The sequence below is a fragment of the Ursus americanus genome, chromosome 9 (genome assembly GCF_024610735.1).
Source record: "Ursus americanus isolate L20-20 chromosome 9, mUrsAme1.1.p, whole genome shotgun sequence".
Classification (NCBI taxonomy): Eukaryota; Metazoa; Chordata; class Mammalia; order Carnivora; family Ursidae; genus Ursus; species Ursus americanus.
Genome location: NC_142135.1, coordinates 1,076,818 through 1,093,247, shown reverse-complemented (window position 1 = coordinate 1,093,247; position 16,430 = coordinate 1,076,818). Strand labels below are relative to the sequence as shown.

At 59.1% G+C, this 16,430-nt stretch overlaps 2 protein-coding genes across 6 annotated transcripts; both read right to left on the bottom strand.

Annotated features, from left to right (window-relative positions):
* Positions 1-550: 550 nt before the first annotated feature.
* Positions 551-5,872, bottom strand: PYCR3 (pyrroline-5-carboxylate reductase 3). Of its 3 annotated transcripts, none has more exons than XM_045777235.2 (6): positions 5,737-5,872; positions 3,956-4,020; positions 3,244-3,423; positions 2,699-2,911; positions 2,290-2,382; positions 551-1,682 (listed from the first exon to the last, which is right to left on the bottom strand). In XM_045777235.2, the coding sequence occupies exons 1-6, from the start codon at positions 5,831-5,833 to the stop codon at positions 1,347-1,349; spliced, it is 984 nt and encodes a 327-aa protein (XP_045633191.2). In that variant the 5' UTR covers positions 5,834-5,872; the 3' UTR covers positions 551-1,346. The 3 variants fall into 3 exon arrangements, with proteins under 3 accessions (XP_045633191.2, XP_045633192.2, XP_045633193.2); XM_045777236.2 differs by having other exon boundaries at positions 1,539-2,070; XM_045777237.2 differs by having other exon boundaries at positions 1,539-1,830.
* Positions 5,873-8,703: 2,831 nt separating this feature from the next.
* On the bottom strand, positions 8,704-14,027 carry GFUS (GDP-L-fucose synthase). Of its 3 annotated transcripts, none has more exons than XM_045777244.2 (11): positions 13,789-14,027; positions 12,688-12,853; positions 12,242-12,356; positions 10,937-11,065; positions 10,779-10,852; positions 10,452-10,585; positions 10,289-10,353; positions 9,815-9,881; positions 9,577-9,656; positions 9,313-9,412; positions 8,704-9,053 (listed from the first exon to the last, which is right to left on the bottom strand). In XM_045777244.2, exons 2-11 carry the CDS (start codon positions 12,831-12,833, stop codon positions 8,998-9,000), a joined length of 966 nt encoding a protein of 321 aa, XP_045633200.1. In that variant the 5' UTR covers positions 12,834-12,853; positions 13,789-14,027; the 3' UTR covers positions 8,704-8,997. The 3 variants fall into 3 exon arrangements, with proteins under 3 accessions (XP_045633200.1, XP_045633201.1, XP_045633202.1); XM_045777245.2 differs by having other exon boundaries at positions 12,688-12,844; positions 13,789-13,925; XM_045777246.2 differs by lacking the exon at positions 10,937-11,065 and having other exon boundaries at positions 13,789-13,917.
* Positions 14,028-16,430: the final 2,403 nt, after the last annotated feature.

Genomic DNA, 16,430 nt, shown 5'->3' with positions numbered 1-16,430 from the left:
AGAACACCTCATAATTTGAAAATGTGAGGAGATATGAACACTGATGAAAGGAGAAATTCTATCCACCAGTCTCCTGGAAAAGTAATTTGAGCGCTATGTTACAAGGTGAGTTGTGGCCAGCCAGTGACCAGGTTGCAGCCCTGACGCCCAAAGCCACTGTCATTACTCCTGTCCTGTCCAGGGCCATCACCATCTGGGGTATGGCTGCCCTTACAGCTGGGCTAGGGGTGCACTGAGGCGCCTCTCATTCCGCGAGTGGCCTGCTCACGGCAGGGCTGGCCAAGGTGCATCTTTTGTCCCACAAGGCAACCCATCCAGCTTCTCGGGGACTGTATGGAAGACGCACCGCTGAGCCCACCCTGGAGGGTGAGGCTGGGCCAGCAAGGGAGCCAAAGGTGCTACCCTTGCAGACCTTTCCAATGATGGCGCCCTACTGCCAGGGTGGGTAACCTCTGCACCCTACCAGCTCCCAGGTCCCAAGCCTCGGCCGAGATGTACTTCCAGGCCCTTGGAATCTGCTTTATCAGCTTAAATACCGGTCACTCAGTGCTACAAGATCGCGCCTTTATTCCCATCTCAGATCAGTCAGGTGGGGAAATGGCCTCAGGCTGACCCTTCTAACAGGTGGAAGGGGCAGTCGGCCAAGGAAGGACCAGGGTGGGAGGCTGGCAGGTTTGGGGATGTGCCTGGGAGGACAGGCTGGAGGCTGGCGATGGAGGGCGGAAGCGTGAGCAGGGGGAGCGTGCTGTGGGGGTCTCATCAGCCACGCACAGATGGGACTGATTTGCTTCAAGTCTCAGTTAGTAACTGGAGGCGGCTTGCTCCACCTTGTGGCTGGCCCAGTCTCAGTAGGCCACTGGGGGGAAGTGAGGGGAGCTCCAGCACTCCAGGGCCTTCGTGGGGTGGGGAGGCTCCAGGAGCCCCAGAGGCAGTGAGGGGCAGGGAGAGCCGCAGGCAGCCCGCCCACCACCCAAAGGCCCCATGGCCTTGGTTTAGGACCTGAGTTGCTGGCTCTCCTGGCCAGGTGCTCCATTCAGGGATGTGCCAAAGAGCATGTCCTGCAGTCAGGGGCCAGGAGGGCCTGCAGGACAACCCAGTGAACAGTCATCAAGGCCGGCTCCACCTGCTGCTTGCCAGGAGCTTCGTGGGGGAAGGGCCCGCACCGGCTGAAGCCAAGTGCTCGTTCCACAGCCAGCTAGGCCCGTCCTCCTGGACCTCCGCTGGCCTACGGCTGACCAGCACTTTGGCACACCCACCTAGGGCTCTGTTCATGGGGGCTCCCCAACGGAAGGACCCGGTGCAGCTCCTGCTCAGCCAGGGAAAGAGCAACCAGCCCCACTGTTTCTTCAGGGGCTGGGAAGGTCGGGGCCTAGCTCCCTGTGGGTGACACCCCCCACCCCATGGCAGGTCAACCCGGGGACAAGACCAATGTGGTGGCCTACCAGCGCTGGCTTCATGGAGGAGCAGCCTGTCTCTTGCGCGGTGTCCAGGTCCCCTACCCTGAGCTGGCCGCAGTCACACAGCTGCTGGAAGGGCCTACCCAGCCGCTCCAGCAGCAGCTCTGCTCCTGCCCTCAACCCCCCAGCTGAGCACGCAGGGTACCTGGCCAGCAGTGTCAGCGCTCCGGCCCTCCAAACCCAAGTCACCCATGATGGTAGACCACTGCCATGGTGCCTTCTGCCCTGTGGGGCGGGGGGGGGGCAGGGAGGGGGGCGGAGGTTCCCATGGTGAGGGGATCCCCTGCCTGCGAATGAACAACTCCTGTCCTGTTTCTTCTCATTTCCTCATGTGGAGGTCAGGGGGCTCCTGCATGGTGGGGGAGCTGCAGTCCTGGGGAAGGGGCAGGGAAGGAGGGACTGGGGGCAGCCCGCAGCCACTGCCTGTTCCCTACTTCCCGCTGAGCTCCCTGGCCCGGCAGGTGGCAGCCTCCACGGCACTCATGGTGGCAGCCCGCAGCCCACCCTGCTCCAGGGCGTGGAGCCCGTAGATGGTGGTGCCGCCTGGCGTGCACACGTCTGTCCGCAGCTGAGCCGGGTGCTGCCCCTTCTGCTGCAACATCTTGGCTGTCCCCTGGGGAGAGGGGCCCTGGGGGTGACTTAAGGGAGGTGGGAAGCCCCTTCTCCAGCTCAGCCCCACGGTGTAACCTGCTTCATCATGTGTCCACCCCCCACCTCCATCCCAGATCTTCATCCAGGCTTCTTGGGCCTGCTCTCCCCCTTCCTGCTGCTCCTGGGAGACATAGCAGCCCATCCCTTCTCACATGACCCCACTGGGGCTGCCTTCACTCACCAGCAGAGTCTGAGCAGCAATGCGGTGAGCCAGGCCACCAGGCATGCCCATCTTGATGGCACCTTCGGCCAGGGCCTCAGAGAAGGCACACACCTGTAGCAGTGGGGGGTAGAGACTGTCAAAGCCAACACTCTCCTGCACACAGCACCCAGTCTGGACAAAGCTCAGAACCTTCAGGAACACAGCCCAGAGCACTGGCCCCCAGTGCAGGAACTAGGGCTGAGGGCTGAGCCCAGGGATCTGACTGGACAAAGGCCAGAAGGCAACGATGAACCGGAGAGTAGAGCTCACAGGCAGCCCGGGAACCAAGTCACCAAATCCCAAAAGCCGGGGTCATTGCAGGGACTTGAAAAGTCTCCGCTTTGCCAAGGGCTGGCCTTGGGGCCGTGGGGGATGAGACAACACTCACAAAGGCCACGCCGCTGCCACTGAGTCCGGTGTGGATGTCCACGTGGGCCTCAGGCACCTCCTCGCACTGCCCACAGGCCTCCAGCAGGGTCTGCAGGAGCGTGGCCTCGCTGCTTCCAGCATGGCGGCCCCGTGCCATCACCATGGCCCCCTCTTGAACCATGCAGGGCAGGTTGGGTGAGACCCGCAGCACCCGTGCAGTTGGGGGCAGCAGCTGGTCAGAGAGAAGCTGGAGTCAGGAAACATGTGGGATTGGCCCCGCCAGGCAGGCCCATGCCTCAGCCAGTTGTGGGCTCCCTCCCATGTGTCGTGGGTGGGGTGCCAGCAGGAACCTGAATCCCAGCCCCCTTGGCCACGTGGCCACCTCTTCAGGCTGGGGTTGGTCTGGGAGGCTGTCTGTCCCAGGTTTCACCCATCCCACTTTCCTAAAGGGCTGAACCCAGGCTGGCACCGGTCTGGGATGGCAAAGGGTGGGAAGTTCTGACCAGCAGAACTGACTCTGGGGTCAGAGCCTCAGGTCTCACATAACCCCCACAGGCTACTCACCTCTTCCAGGGTACTCAGAGAGACGCCGGCAGCCACAGACACCAAGATGTGCTCAGCGGTTACTACAGGGGCCACCTCTACTAGGACAGCAGGCAGGACGTGGGGCTTGGTAGCAAAGAAGACCAGGAAGCAGTTCTGCAGAACCTCCTGGTTGGAGTGGGTGGTCCGGCAGCCCAGAGCCTGCAATGGGGACAGTGGGATCGGGGCTGGGTAAGTGGGACAGCCTCCCAGACCATAGCCCTTCCTGTTGGAGGCCACCCTGCATCCCCAGGGGTCCTCATGGGTCTCTCCCATTGCAAATGCCTGCACCAACCCCACTCCCAATAACCAGGACTCACCCAGACCATCCATTCTTGCTCAGGACCAACCCTGAACCTCACAGGACCCCTGATGTCAGCACTTCCTTGTGCCCTCTGACCCCAGTGAGTGCCCACGACCATCTCTGCCCCCCCAACACACGTGTACACATGAGTGTACACACACACACACACACACACACACACACACACACCTTTCACTCTGTCCTAACCTTCCACAACCTTGACCTTTCTTCTGGTCTTTGGCCTCCCCTTGCCCAGCCCAGCCAGTCTCAAAAGTTTAGCCAAATAAGCAGCACTTCCTGGCCCCAAGAACTGTCTCAGAGGGACAGGGGCCAAGAGCCACCATGAGTCCCCAGGAAAGCCTCAACTCAGAAGAGCTGGGCCCAGCTCACCTGGAAGTGGGAGAGGTTCCTGTCAGTCGGTGCACTGGCCAGTATGTGCTGAGCTTCTACTTTTCCTGGAGAGAAAGGCAAAGCAAAAGGGTCAGTGAGGAGGTGAGATGGAAGGAAGAAGTGCGGAAACCAGCCTGGCCTGCCCCTTACTGAAGGGCCTCTCATGCTCAGCCAGGCCTGGGCCATCCTGGCCCCTAGCTGGCCTGACACTCTGTGAGAACCCAAGTGCCTGGCAGGGGTGTTCCGTGCACCCAGGACCAGGCACTCAGCTCCATTCTATTTTGCTTGTCAGTCGTCACTACCTGCCTGCTGCTGCTGAGTCCACAGGGGGGCTAGACGCAAGGGCCAGGAGCTTGTCCAGTCTCACGAGGACACAGCCTCCAGGGACAGGAAGGCTGGGGTGGAGGAGGGGGCACGGTGGAGAGGGGGCCCAATAGGGGCTGAGCTTCCCTGGGTGTTGGGGGTGCATCTATGCTGGGATGTCCAAGCAGAGGCTAAGTGCCCATTTGGTAGAAATCGTGTGCATTTGTGGCACACAGGGCTGGGGAGATTAGGGTCTACCAGGAAGGCAGAAGTGCACCCCACAACCTGCACACAGAGCCAATTAGGACAACGACACCCGCCACGCATGCCTGCACATACCAGCACTGTGTTCAACACCAAATCTCTCCAGTCCTGGGAGGAAGGAGGTAACGCCAGGTCTTACAGGTAAAACACCTGAGATGTGCAGTCAACTATTTTCTGATGATTTTGACCCTTCTGAACCTTGACTGTGGCTGAAGGCAGAAAGCCAGCCCATAACTTGCATGTAAAGGTTTCTAAAGACTAGGACAGCACTGTCCTGCCTTGCTGTAAATCAGTGGTTCTCCCCCCGGAAAGTTTCTGCCCCCAACCCCAGGGGACATGTGGTAACTTCTGGAGACAGTTCTGGCTGTCATCATTGGGGGCTGCTACTAACATCCAGTGGGGAGAGACCAGGAAAGTGGCTAAACACCCTACAATGTGAAGGATGGAGAATTGTCCCACCCCAAACGTCCATAGCGCCGACGTGGAGAAAACCTGCAGCCCGCCACCGCGGTGGAGCCGGCAAACGGGAAATAGAATCGGAGTCTCAAAAGTCAACCCACTCGACCCAGGCAGCAGACCAGAATTTAGTGGGAGATCCCGGGCTCTAAGGTAGCGCTGAGCGAGGAACTATCACCAGAGCCAAATACTTAACTTCACATTTTCTAGCAGTCACACGAAGCAAGTAAGAAAGACAAAGTTAACTCTAATATATTTTATTTAACCCAATGTAAACAAAACTCTATCCTTCCAAATATTGGTTTTAGTCAGCACTAAAAATTACTCAAATACGTTACTTGCTCATTTTGTGTGTGTGCTACATCTTCCAAACCCAACACAGATTTTTTTTCTACAAACTCGCAGCACATCTCAACTCGGACCACCCACATATCAAGTGCTGTGTGGCCCCACGTGGCTCACGGCCCCCCTGGGGACAACCAGCTCCTCCCACGCACACCCCTCGCCGCTGTGCTGAGCAAGAAGTCCGCAGGGGCAGCGTCCGCGATCCGCCCTGGCCCACGCCCGGCCGGCCCGCCCCGCCGCACCCTGACGACCCCGCGCGGAGGGCTCCCTTGTGGCCCCCGCTCCTCGCCCAGGGGCTCTGCGACACGCATCCCTCCGCGCAGGTGCGCTCCCGGCAGGTGAACCCTCCCCTCGCACACCGCGCGGGCGTCGGACGCCCCTGGCTCCCAGGCCCGGGGACCCACGCGCCCCACCTGCTCGGATGAAGCCCTGCGCGATGGCCTCCGCCATACGTCCCGCGCCCACAAACCCCACGCGAAGCGGGTCCATCCCCTGCCCCGCCGCCGCCATCTTGCCACAGCCCCGCCTGATCTTGCCCCGCCCCACGTCCTGGCCCCGCCAATGGGCTACGCCGCCCCGCCCCTGTCCTCGTCGATTGGCTGCCAGGACTTTACTCTCCGCCCACTCCCTTCCGGGCTCTGAGCTCTAGGCTCGCTCTGCACCGAGTCCCTCCTCCCGCTGCTTATTGGTCCGAGAGAGCGAGGCGTTGCGGGGGTGCCGCGGAGCATGGCACCCGATGGTCCGCGCGCTGCGGCAAGAATGGCCGAAGACGAGGCTTCAGTGCTGAGGGCGAGAGCCAACCATGGCCGGACCCTGGGTGCGTGGATCACACTGGTTTCCAAAGGGCAGCTTGAGAGACTCCCTTAAAAGGCGAAGAGTCGGAAAGGGTGGGGGCTTCCTCTGACTGTCCCGGAGGTCTGCGCCCTGGAGGGTGCCTGGTGGGTGTCCCTCGCGGGGACGCTGCAGAGCCCGGGAAAGCACTGGCGGGTGGCCGCTGGGCAGCTTCGCTTCCAGGAGGAAGCATCCGCCCTGATTCTGATGAAAGACCGGGGCAGGCAAGGTCCGGACCCTGGCCCACCATCGGGACTTGTCAGGAGCTGGGGAGCGGAGCCCCGCCAGCCTTAGGCCAGTTTCTCTGGGTGGAAGCCGCGTCCTCAGGGCGCCCTGGTTCTCTGGAGCCTGGGAGTGGACTCAGGCGCGGAGGGCAGGGCTGCCTGGTCGGGGCTTGTTGTCAGCGCCTCTCCAAGCTGCAGCGGGTCCGGGTGAGCGCATAACGTGGGCACTGCCAGAGAAGTGTGTGAGCAGGGGCCTGTCGCTCTACTGGGTTAAAGAAGCTCCTCCCGCCAGCCTGGACCCTGATTTTCTTGGGCCTCCCAGGCTGCTGCGAGAAGGCCGGAGGCGGGGCGCCTGGGCGGCTCAGTCGTGGAGCGTCTGCCTTCCGCTCAGGTCATGATCCCCGGTCCTGATGGGGCTCCCTGATCGGAGGGAAGCCTGCTTCTCCCTCTCCCACTCCCCCTGCTTGTATTCCCTCTCTCTCTCTCTCTCTCTGTGTCAAATAAATAAAATTTAAAAAAAAAAGAAGAAGAAAAAAGGCAGGAGAGGTCTTCCTGACGCCTAGGTCCCCCCGCGGGGACCTGGCCCATCTTGTTGGTCCTGGGGGGTGGGGGGCGCTGATGGAGTGCTTGGCCAGGCAAGGGGCCGTGTCTGAAACTGAGGGGAGCGGAGGGGTGGGAGAACTTTAATTTTTAACTGACATGGGAAAAATAAGGCTTGAAGATCAAAGATTGTGTTTTTGTTTTTTAAAGATTGCATTTAAAGAATGTTTTGTTATTCTAAACTCTACTTTGCCACATTCTAAGCTCTTCAACAATAAAATCCCCTCATTCATTCAACACTGCCCCCACAGCGTGTGGGCCCTGCTCTGGGCAGGTGATGAAGGCCAGGCAGCTGCAGAGCACAGGCAGCGGAACCCACACTCGAGGACCAGCATTCTGGCTGAGGACACGGCCCCTCTGCAACACACACACACACTCATGACAGTACAGACGGAGGCTCATCGGGACACACAGCCACTATCTGTGTCCTGCCAGGTGTGTCCAGCTCTCTGCTATGCTGGGCCTCCCTCCGTGTGTTCTCACATGGCTGACTCAAGCTCCAACTCAGGCACCACGCCCTGCCCGAACCCTGACAGGAGCAGATCCTTCATTCACAAAGGGCTGGAGCCCAGCGAATACACAGTGGAGGCTGACCCAGGTCCTAGAGCTCCCAAGTCCTGGGAGGAGGGAGAGGCTCCTGGGCACTCCCAGAGAAACACACAGGAACCCTGCAGCAGAGTGCACACTCAGAGAAAGCAACACCGAAAAGGCGGGGGAGGCACGGACGGGAAGGTCCTGGGCCAGCCCCGGGGGATAAACACTGCAGCTTGCTGGAGAAAGAGGGTGGAGACAAATGCCCGGAAAGGCCAGCTGGGCACAGGGACAGAGGTTGGAAGTCGTGCCTGGCACAGGGAAGACAGCCAATACTGCCTGAACGGAGGACAGAATCAACATGATGCCAGGCACCCCTGGGGTCAGAAGAAAGCTGGGAGCCACCAGCATGAGGATGACAAAGGGTGACCCAGGAGAGACAGGACCTGAAAGGAGGGTGGGCCTGGAGCCAGGGAAGGTATCTGAGGGCTTTGGAGTTGGGCACTCCTGGGTCCACACCCCAGCACTAACTGGCTGCCTGGGTACTCGGCTGGATTCCTGCTGAGAATGGGGAGGTCTGTGCTGCTCACCCCTACCCACCAGGCCCAGTAGGCCCTCCTTTGTGACACCTGTTACTGTCCAGGGGACAAGGGCAGGCCAGGCCCCATCACGAGCGGCCACCTGAGGGCTAGGGAGATGAGGGGCCAGGCCTGGTACAGCTCTCTCCTGGGATCCATCCGTTCACCACCCTCCCCTTGGATCCATCCACATGCCTACTCAGCCTGTCCAAATCAAGAAACAGCTTTGTCCCTCAAAGTCCCTGCGCTGACAGGTAGGCCCAGGGAGTTCAGGCCACCCAGGCCTGCGTATGACCTCATTGGAAAGGCTAAGCTGTGGCCACAGCACCTGCTGGGACTGCTACAGTTACCCTGCCCTGCATCTCCACTGGCTGACCGTCCCCCGCCTCCACCCTGCAGCCAGCATGCACACCCGCTTTACCAACCACTGCTGCCCTTCTACTCCAGGGCCAGTCAGCCCCCTGGCCCAGCAGCTCTCCAGAGCTCAGCAATCAGCAGGTGAATGGTAGGTCCTGGGGTTAGCCAGGCTCAGGGAGATAGTGCCTGTGTGTGTGTGTGTGTGTGTGTGTGTGTTGTGGGGGGGGGCAGGGGCTGGCACAGAGCTGCTGGGGCCAGGCCTGGGAAAATGGACTTTATTAACTCCCAGGGAGTGGGAGACCAGGATCAGAAGGGGACACACTCAGGACCCCGGGACTCGTGTCGGGGAGCAAGGTGCTGGGTCTGGCCAGGCCTTGGTTTCCCTGAGGACAGACATGAATGGTGGCCCCACTGCACAGCTGCACAGAGCTGCCCTGCTGGAGGAGTGGAACGTGGGTCCAGATTGCTGGACAGTGCCCTCCACCCCTGCAGGGTCTGAGGGTGCTGCCTCCGGGGCCTCGGGGGCAGCCGGCACCTGCTCCCACACTGTGCTTCACTTCCGGGCCTGTTCGTAGTTGTGGGTGAACCAGGCACAGGTCTCCTTCACAGCTGCAGAGGTGGGCAGGTGACAAGTGGTGGCAGGTGAGGGCTGGGGCTGCACTGATCTCCATTGGAGGAGATGGGGAGGGCAGAGGCCCCAGCAACACAGGCAGTCACCCGTTCTGTGTCCTGCCTCCCCGATAAGGGTTTGGACACTAAAGCCTGAGGGTGTCCACAGCTTGAAGTAGGGAAGCCAAAGCCAGGAAGGAGGGGATAGGAGGTCCTGAGATATGGATTGGGAGAGCCATGGGAGGACCAGGGGGCTCACCCTGCTTGAAGGGTGTAAACCGGAAGTCAGGCAGGTAGGTCCGAAGCTTGCCGTTACTGGCCGTCTTCTTAAACTGCCCATCTGACTTGGTTGTATCAAACTAGGTGCCTGGTCAAGGCCACAGCAGAAGGGGTACCCCCCGCCCCTGCCTGCCCTTGAACCTCTTCTGCCTTTCCCAGAGGGAGCCTTGGGGACAGAGCACCACCCCTCCTCTCCAGCTGCCAGGGGGAGAGCCATTTTGGGTGCACCAGAGCGAAAGGATACAGTGACCTCCCCATGGAAGTCCATGGCCTCCACCACGGCTTCAGCTGCCTCCTGGATAGAGACCTCATCCTCCTCACCCACTGTGGGGAGCCGGGGGCCAACAGCCAGGTCAGGCCTCCTCCGCCTGGCCTTGCGGCACCCAGCCCCCCATGATACTCTCATTCCCAACCCCAGCTGCTCGCAGGACAGACGTGGGTTTGGCCTTGCTGCAGTGGCAGTGGGGCCAAAGGGTGCCCACCTGATAGAATGATGGGCTCCACCTCATTGTACTCCCGCAGGACCCAGATAAAGAGCCGGGCCAGGTCCTAGAAGTCAAACAGGGTCAAAGGCCACAAGTTATGGCCACATGGGGCCACAGGCCACCCCTCCTAAGTGCTCCTGCTCAGTGAGGGCAGCCCGGGCTCCATTGGGGCCAGAAGTCTCTCCCTTTGGGCAGCTCTTATCCAGCTCAGCCCAACAAAGTGGTGTCTCTCCTGAGCTCAGTGCTGCACCTGGAGACTCCCACGGGACCAAGTGGAGACTCCCACGGGACCAAGTGGAGACTCCCACAGGACCAAGTGCCTATAGCGACCCAGTGAGGACCAGTGACTGCTCCCCCAAAGGCTCAGCCTGAACCCCCACTCCTTTACCATGCCCCCTCGAGCTACCCCACAACCAGCATGGCAGGCCAGGAAATGTTTGGGTGGAGAGCTAGGCACCATCCCACACCAACCAGTGAGTAGATGAACTGCCTCCGTGGCTTTCCAGTGCCCCACACCGTCAGGGCGGAGCCGCTGCCTGCAGATTTAGGGACGGGGCAGGTGTTGGGGGGTGCTGTGCCAGCCACCACCCCTCCTCCCAGCTGAGGCCCTGGGGCCCCACAAGCAGGCACTCACTCTTGGCCAGGTGCACCTTGTGGATGAGGCCAGGCAGCACGTGGCCATCCTCGATGTTGAAGTTGTCATGGGGCCCGAAGACATTAGTGGGGATGACAGCGGTGAAAGTGCAACCATGCTGCTGGAAGTAGGCCCTGCAAAGTCCCAGTGTTTCTTCTGGCCCTTGTCCTGGGACCACTGACCCACCACACCCTCCCTGGCCTCATGGATGGAAGAACCAGAGGCCCTCAAACAGGGGCCATGAAGTGTGGGAGCCCTGCTGGGGGAACCCACGGGGCCCTCCTCCCTTTTCCGGTCAGGTCTCAGCTGGGCACGTGGGCAGAGGACCTGTTCTGCACGTCGATCATCCTCTTGGCGTAGGAGTAGCCAAAATTGCTGCTGTGCGGTGGCCCGTTGTGGATCTAGGGGAGCAGGCAGGGGAGGCCTTTGCTTCCCTGGCCCCACCCCCCCCTGCTGGCCCCGCCCCTGATGCCCCCGCCCCTCACCATAGTCTCATCGATAGGATAGGTGGTCTTGTCCGGGAAGATACAGGTAGACAAGCAGGAGACCACCTTACGCACGCCCACCTCGAAGGCTGAGTGCAGGACGTTGTCGTTGATGTGCACGTTTTTCCTCTGGTGTGTGTGGAGGGGAGGAAGGGCGGGCAGGGCAGATTCAAGCCCCTCTAGGCAGGACCCTGGCCCTTACCTGCCCCTCCAGAAGCAGGACACACTCCGGCCCCTCCCACGAGGGCAGCACCTCAGCCAGTTTATCCTAACTGCTTCCTGGGACAAGGCAAAACCTCCCAGCATAGACCTTCCAGAAAACCATGGCCTCCTCCAAGCCTGTTACGTCCTTAGCAGGCAGTCCTTCGACCCCTACCCCACCCCTGGGGCTCTGAGATGCCGGCTGGAGGACAGGAGCACACCCTCTAGCTCGGGGCTGGACCTCACCCACACAGGCTGCTGAGGGCAGGCCCAATCTGGCCTGGGGCAGGGATGGGGAAAAGGGGCCCCCTCCATTCCCCTGACCCAGAGGAGCCTACCCAGTAGCAGAGAAGTCTTGGCCAGCCCCACTCCTACCCAGACCCCCATTTTCTGTGAATCCTGGGAGGAAATTGGGCATTTGCACCGCTCTTAGGAGAGGGAGAGATGGCAAGTAGGCAGCCTTCTGGGAAGACTGCTACTGAGACAAGGAGAGCCCTGGGGTGACAGGGGCCTTGGGCAGAATCTGATCTGAGCCTCAGCCTTCCCTGTACTTGATGCAGGGCTGAATCACACCAAGACCAGATGCCCAGATATGGTGGGGCCAACCCTCAAGGGCACAGCCTGGCAGGAGCAGGGCTATAGGCAGAGCCCTGCTCTCCTCCTGCCCCCTCCACTATAACCCACGCCCCCAGGCCACATGCCTCAGACCCAGAGCCCAGCTCACATCTCTGCACCCCAAAATGCATGGTGGGCCTGGTTCGGTGCAGCTGGAACCAGAGAGGTCCAGGAGCAGGAGGGTCTAGAGGCCCAGAGGGCTCAGGGGTACGAACCAACCATACCTACGTCAAACAGCAAATCCTGGTTTCTCTCGGTTCCCCCAGCCCCCTGGTCAGCTCCATGGCTTTTCCTATTGGGCCAAATACCCCCAGGCCCACCTGCATGCCCATCTACCTACCAAGCAGGTGTGGATCACTGGGGACTCTACAGGGACTGCCCGCACCAGGTTGTGCCAAGCCTGACCCTTAGGAACTTCCTGGGGCCAAAACATAAGCATGGCAAGCCAACCAAGAAGTTCCCAGTGCTCCATAGGGCCCTCTCACTTACCCAGAAGTCCAGGTTGTATTTGATATTCCGGAACAGGCCCCCCACCATTGCAGCAAGGTGGATGACATGTGTGGGCCGGACCTTTTCAAACAGGGCTCGGGTCTGTGCAGCGTCCCTGGGAGAAGCCAGGCCATCAGAGGCCCCCTGGAGGCCTGAGGGAAGGAACTAGCACCCTGGGGTTGGGGTACTGGTGGCAGGAGTGGGCAGGGCTGATGGCAGGAGGGGCTGCCAAAAAGGAAAGTGGCCAGTTCAGGCACCAGGTCTTATGAGGGTGTGGGCTTCCAGGAACAGATACGAGGATGTTTGCCTAGAAGCAGAGCTGCACACACCCAAGCCAGGCCAGCCACCTGGCGGGAAGGACCCAGACATGAGGCTACCAGGCTCAGGGACAGGGCTGGTCTGGAGCTCTGAGTCCGGAGGGTTTGCTTCAGGATGGGTCCACTCACGTGAGATCAGCGTCCTTGGAGGAGACGAACACCCAATCCTCTCCAGGAAGCCCAGCTCCATCTGCTACCACCTCTTGGATGGCTCTTCCCACCAGCCCAGATCCACCTGTCACTAGGATTCGTACTGATCCCCCAGGCTCACTCATGTTGGCTGCACCTGTGGGGGCTAATAGTGGGAGGCAGACGGAACCCCACTCCATGGAGATGCCCCTGCTTGGGGCACTACCCTTAGCACTGGACCCCAGAGCAACCATCCACGGGCTAGTCCACGGTTTCCTGTGGCAAGTGAAATAGGATGAGACCCCCCCCCACCCCGTGGAGGAGACAGAGCCTGCTGGGAACCACAGAGACCCAGCTGGCCTGAGTCTTCTCCTCCTAGCCCCATTCCCCAGGGAGCCCTCTGCATAGATCTGCACAAGGGCCTTAGGGCTCCCACAAAGCCAAGAGAGCCTAGTCCCAGACTCTGCCCTGCAGGCCCAACCCAAGACCCACACAGGGCCAAGAAAGGGGACAGTCGGCACACCTTGGGCTGACAAGTGGGGAGGCAGACAATCTTGGGGTTGAGGGCTCCGGGCCCATATCATGAAGGTGACTCCCAGCCAAAGCTCACATGCCACAGGCAAGGAAGGAGCACCGCCCTGTGTTTGTAGTTGGGTGCCCACCCGCCGCCAGCTGGTCCAGGAGAGCCTTCACCAGCCTAGTTCCTCCGGGGCATGTGGCGCTTCCGGCTCAGAACTGGACAGGCCTCAGGGCGCCACCACCCTTGAGGACTCTATCCTCGGGGCTGAAAATCTGCTCAGGCCCCTGCAGGATCTGACCCGGCTGCAGGGCCCCATATGGCAAGCATCGCTGGGAGGGGATACTGCCCCGACATCGGCTGCTCCCGACCGCGTGGGCAGCCCAGCAGCAGGCCGGCGAGGAAACACCACCGCCACTCGGACTCCTTCCACACCACTTTCCTGCCCACGGGTCCCCTTCCACGCCCTCGGAGTCCCGACACCCCTCAGGACTCCCCGGCTGTCACGGAACAGCCAGAGCCTGGGCCCCGGCTCGCCACGCCGGGTTTCCCGCGGGGACCCCCGGCACCCCGCACCGTCTTACCTGCGCCCTGCTCCACCTGCCCGTAGCCCGAAGAGCGGCTTCCGGCAGGGGCTCGAGTCTCCAGCCGCGTGCCGTGGCCAGGTGGAGGGGGCGGGACCGGGAGGGCACCGACGGGCCCGCCCTCGGCACTTTGGGAAATGCAGTCCTGGGGGACGTCCCGGGCGCTGCTGGGAAGTGGAGTCCGGGAACGCGGGGCAGTCTGGGAAATGCAGTTCTCGAGGCTCCGCCTCGGCTGGAAGTGTCCCGCCGCCGGGGCCTCCGGGTGCGGGGCAGAGACCCCCTTCGCCCCACCCCCACGCCTCCGGGGAGGGTGGGCGGTGTGAGAGCAGAGGAAAACGCGCGGCGCTGACACTCCGCAAGCTCAGGCCTGGGACCAGCAGGCGCCGGTCGGTGTCTCCCAGGACAGCGGCGGTCCGCGGGCCGGCCTCGGGGGCTGAGGCGCCAGCTGCCGGGTCCGAAGGGATGACGGACCTTTTCTGGTCCCCCGGTGGCAGCCCTGCCGCGTCCCTCGCCCCCCCCCCCCCGACAGCCCTGCCACGTCCCTCGCCCCCCCCCGACAGCCCTGCCGCGTCCCTCGCCCCCCCCCCCCCGACAGCCCTGCCCCGCCCCTCGGGCCCCCGGTGGCAGCCGTGCCCCGGGCTTCGCTCCCCCCCTCCCCCGTGACTGGTCTGCCCGGAACTTAGGGCCCCCGGTGAATGGTGTCCCCTGGACCCACGGGCCTTCGCTCTAAATGCAAGCCGACCTTGCTCACACACTGGTAAGTAGGAAGCGCACGGTCCTCCGATCTTGACCACACTGTATAAGGAAAATAGATTCCACTTAAACTATCCCTGAAGTTAGGGTTTTGATATGAGTGGAAGTCAGCGCGTACCAGCAGGTCTGAGCGCTCTGGTGATGAAGGCGGGGCGGCCGGACGGTGAAGACACCTGGTTCCCAAACTGCTGTGTGTTCTTCCCACGTGATTTCCTTTTCTTGCGTTCATTTCACCAGTTACTACTTGTGTTGTTACAATCAGAATTTGTCACATAGTTTGTATTCTACTGACCACAACGTCAAATTAGACAGTCTTTCCTAAGTCATTATAGTTTTTTTTTTTTGCTTTTTTGTTTTTTACTTTGCTTCAATTTGGAGAAACTGCTTTGCTGAGGCAGTAGCAGTTGGAATTGTCAATAAATCCCGAAAGCAGTACTTAGATCCAGAAATGAACCGTGGATTTTATACATCACATTCCCACACTGTGAGAGGGCTGTATATGGTTTACCGAAGTTGCAAAACATCGTAGCACATATTTTAATTCAAATTTAAAATCCTCACCCCCATGGAGTGTCATTTACTATCTCTTACAGCAGCGGTACATTATTTCGTAAGTTCTTTCACATTTTAGGATACTGGAATATTATAAAGAAAACCTCAATTTATTTACAATCCTTTTTAATTGGCATTATGCTTTCATCTGTAATGGTCAGAAAGTCATTTTTATTAAAATTACTCTTGGTCTTTTTAAAAATTTTATCTTTAATTTAAATTCAATTAACGTATAGTGTATTATTCATTTCAGAGGCAGAGGTCAGTGATTCATCAGTTGCATGTAACACCCAGTGCTCATCACATCAGTGCCCTCCTAATGCCCATCACCCAGTTACCCCAGCCCCCCACCCCTCTCCCCTCCAGCAACCCTTAGTTTGTTTCCTAGAGTTAAGAGTCTCTTATGGTTTCTCTAGATTTAAGAATCTCTTGGGCGCCTGGGTAGCGCAGTCGTTAAGCGTCTGCCTTCGGCTCAGGGCGTGATCCCGGCGTTCAGGCGTTCAGGGATCGAGTCCCACATCAGGCTCCTCCGCTGGGAGCCTGCTTCTTCCTCTCTCACTCCCCCTGCTGCGTTTCCTCTCTCGCTGGCTGTCTCTCTGTCAAATAAATAAATAAAATCTTTAAAAAAAAAAAAAAAGAATCTCTTATGGTTTCTCTCCCTCTGATTTCATCTTATTTTTCCCTCCCTTCCCCTATGATCCTCTGTTTTGTTTCTTAAATTCCACATATCAGTGAGATCATATGATAATTGTCTTTCTCTCACTGACTTATTTCACTTAGCATAATACCCTCTAGTTCCATCCATGTCATTGCAAATGGCAAGATTTCATTCTTTTTGATGACTGATAATATTCCATTGTATATATAGACCACATCTTCTTTAACCATTCATCTGTCAGTGGACATTTGGGCTCTTTCCATAGCTTGGCTACTGTGGACACTGCTGCTCTAAGCACTGGGGGGCAGTTGTACATTTGGGTGTATGATTGTGAGAATTTTCGCCTTCATGGTCATACAAACATTTTTGTTTCTCATTGTTTCAATTTCACATATTTATTGGAACATTACTGTTGTGTGTTTCTTTCTTTCTTTTTTTTTTTTAGGATTTTATTTATTTATTTGTCGGAGAGAGAGAGAAAGAGGGAGAGAGACAAGCAGGGAGAGTGGCAGAGGGAGAGGGAGACGCAGGCTCCCTGCTGAGCAAGGAGCCTGATGTGGGAATCAATCCCAGGATGCTGGGATCATGACCTAAGCCGAAAGCAGATGCTTAACCAACTGAGCCACGCAGGTGCCCCAATGTTTTTTTTTAATTTTTTTTTATTTCTAATTTTATTTTT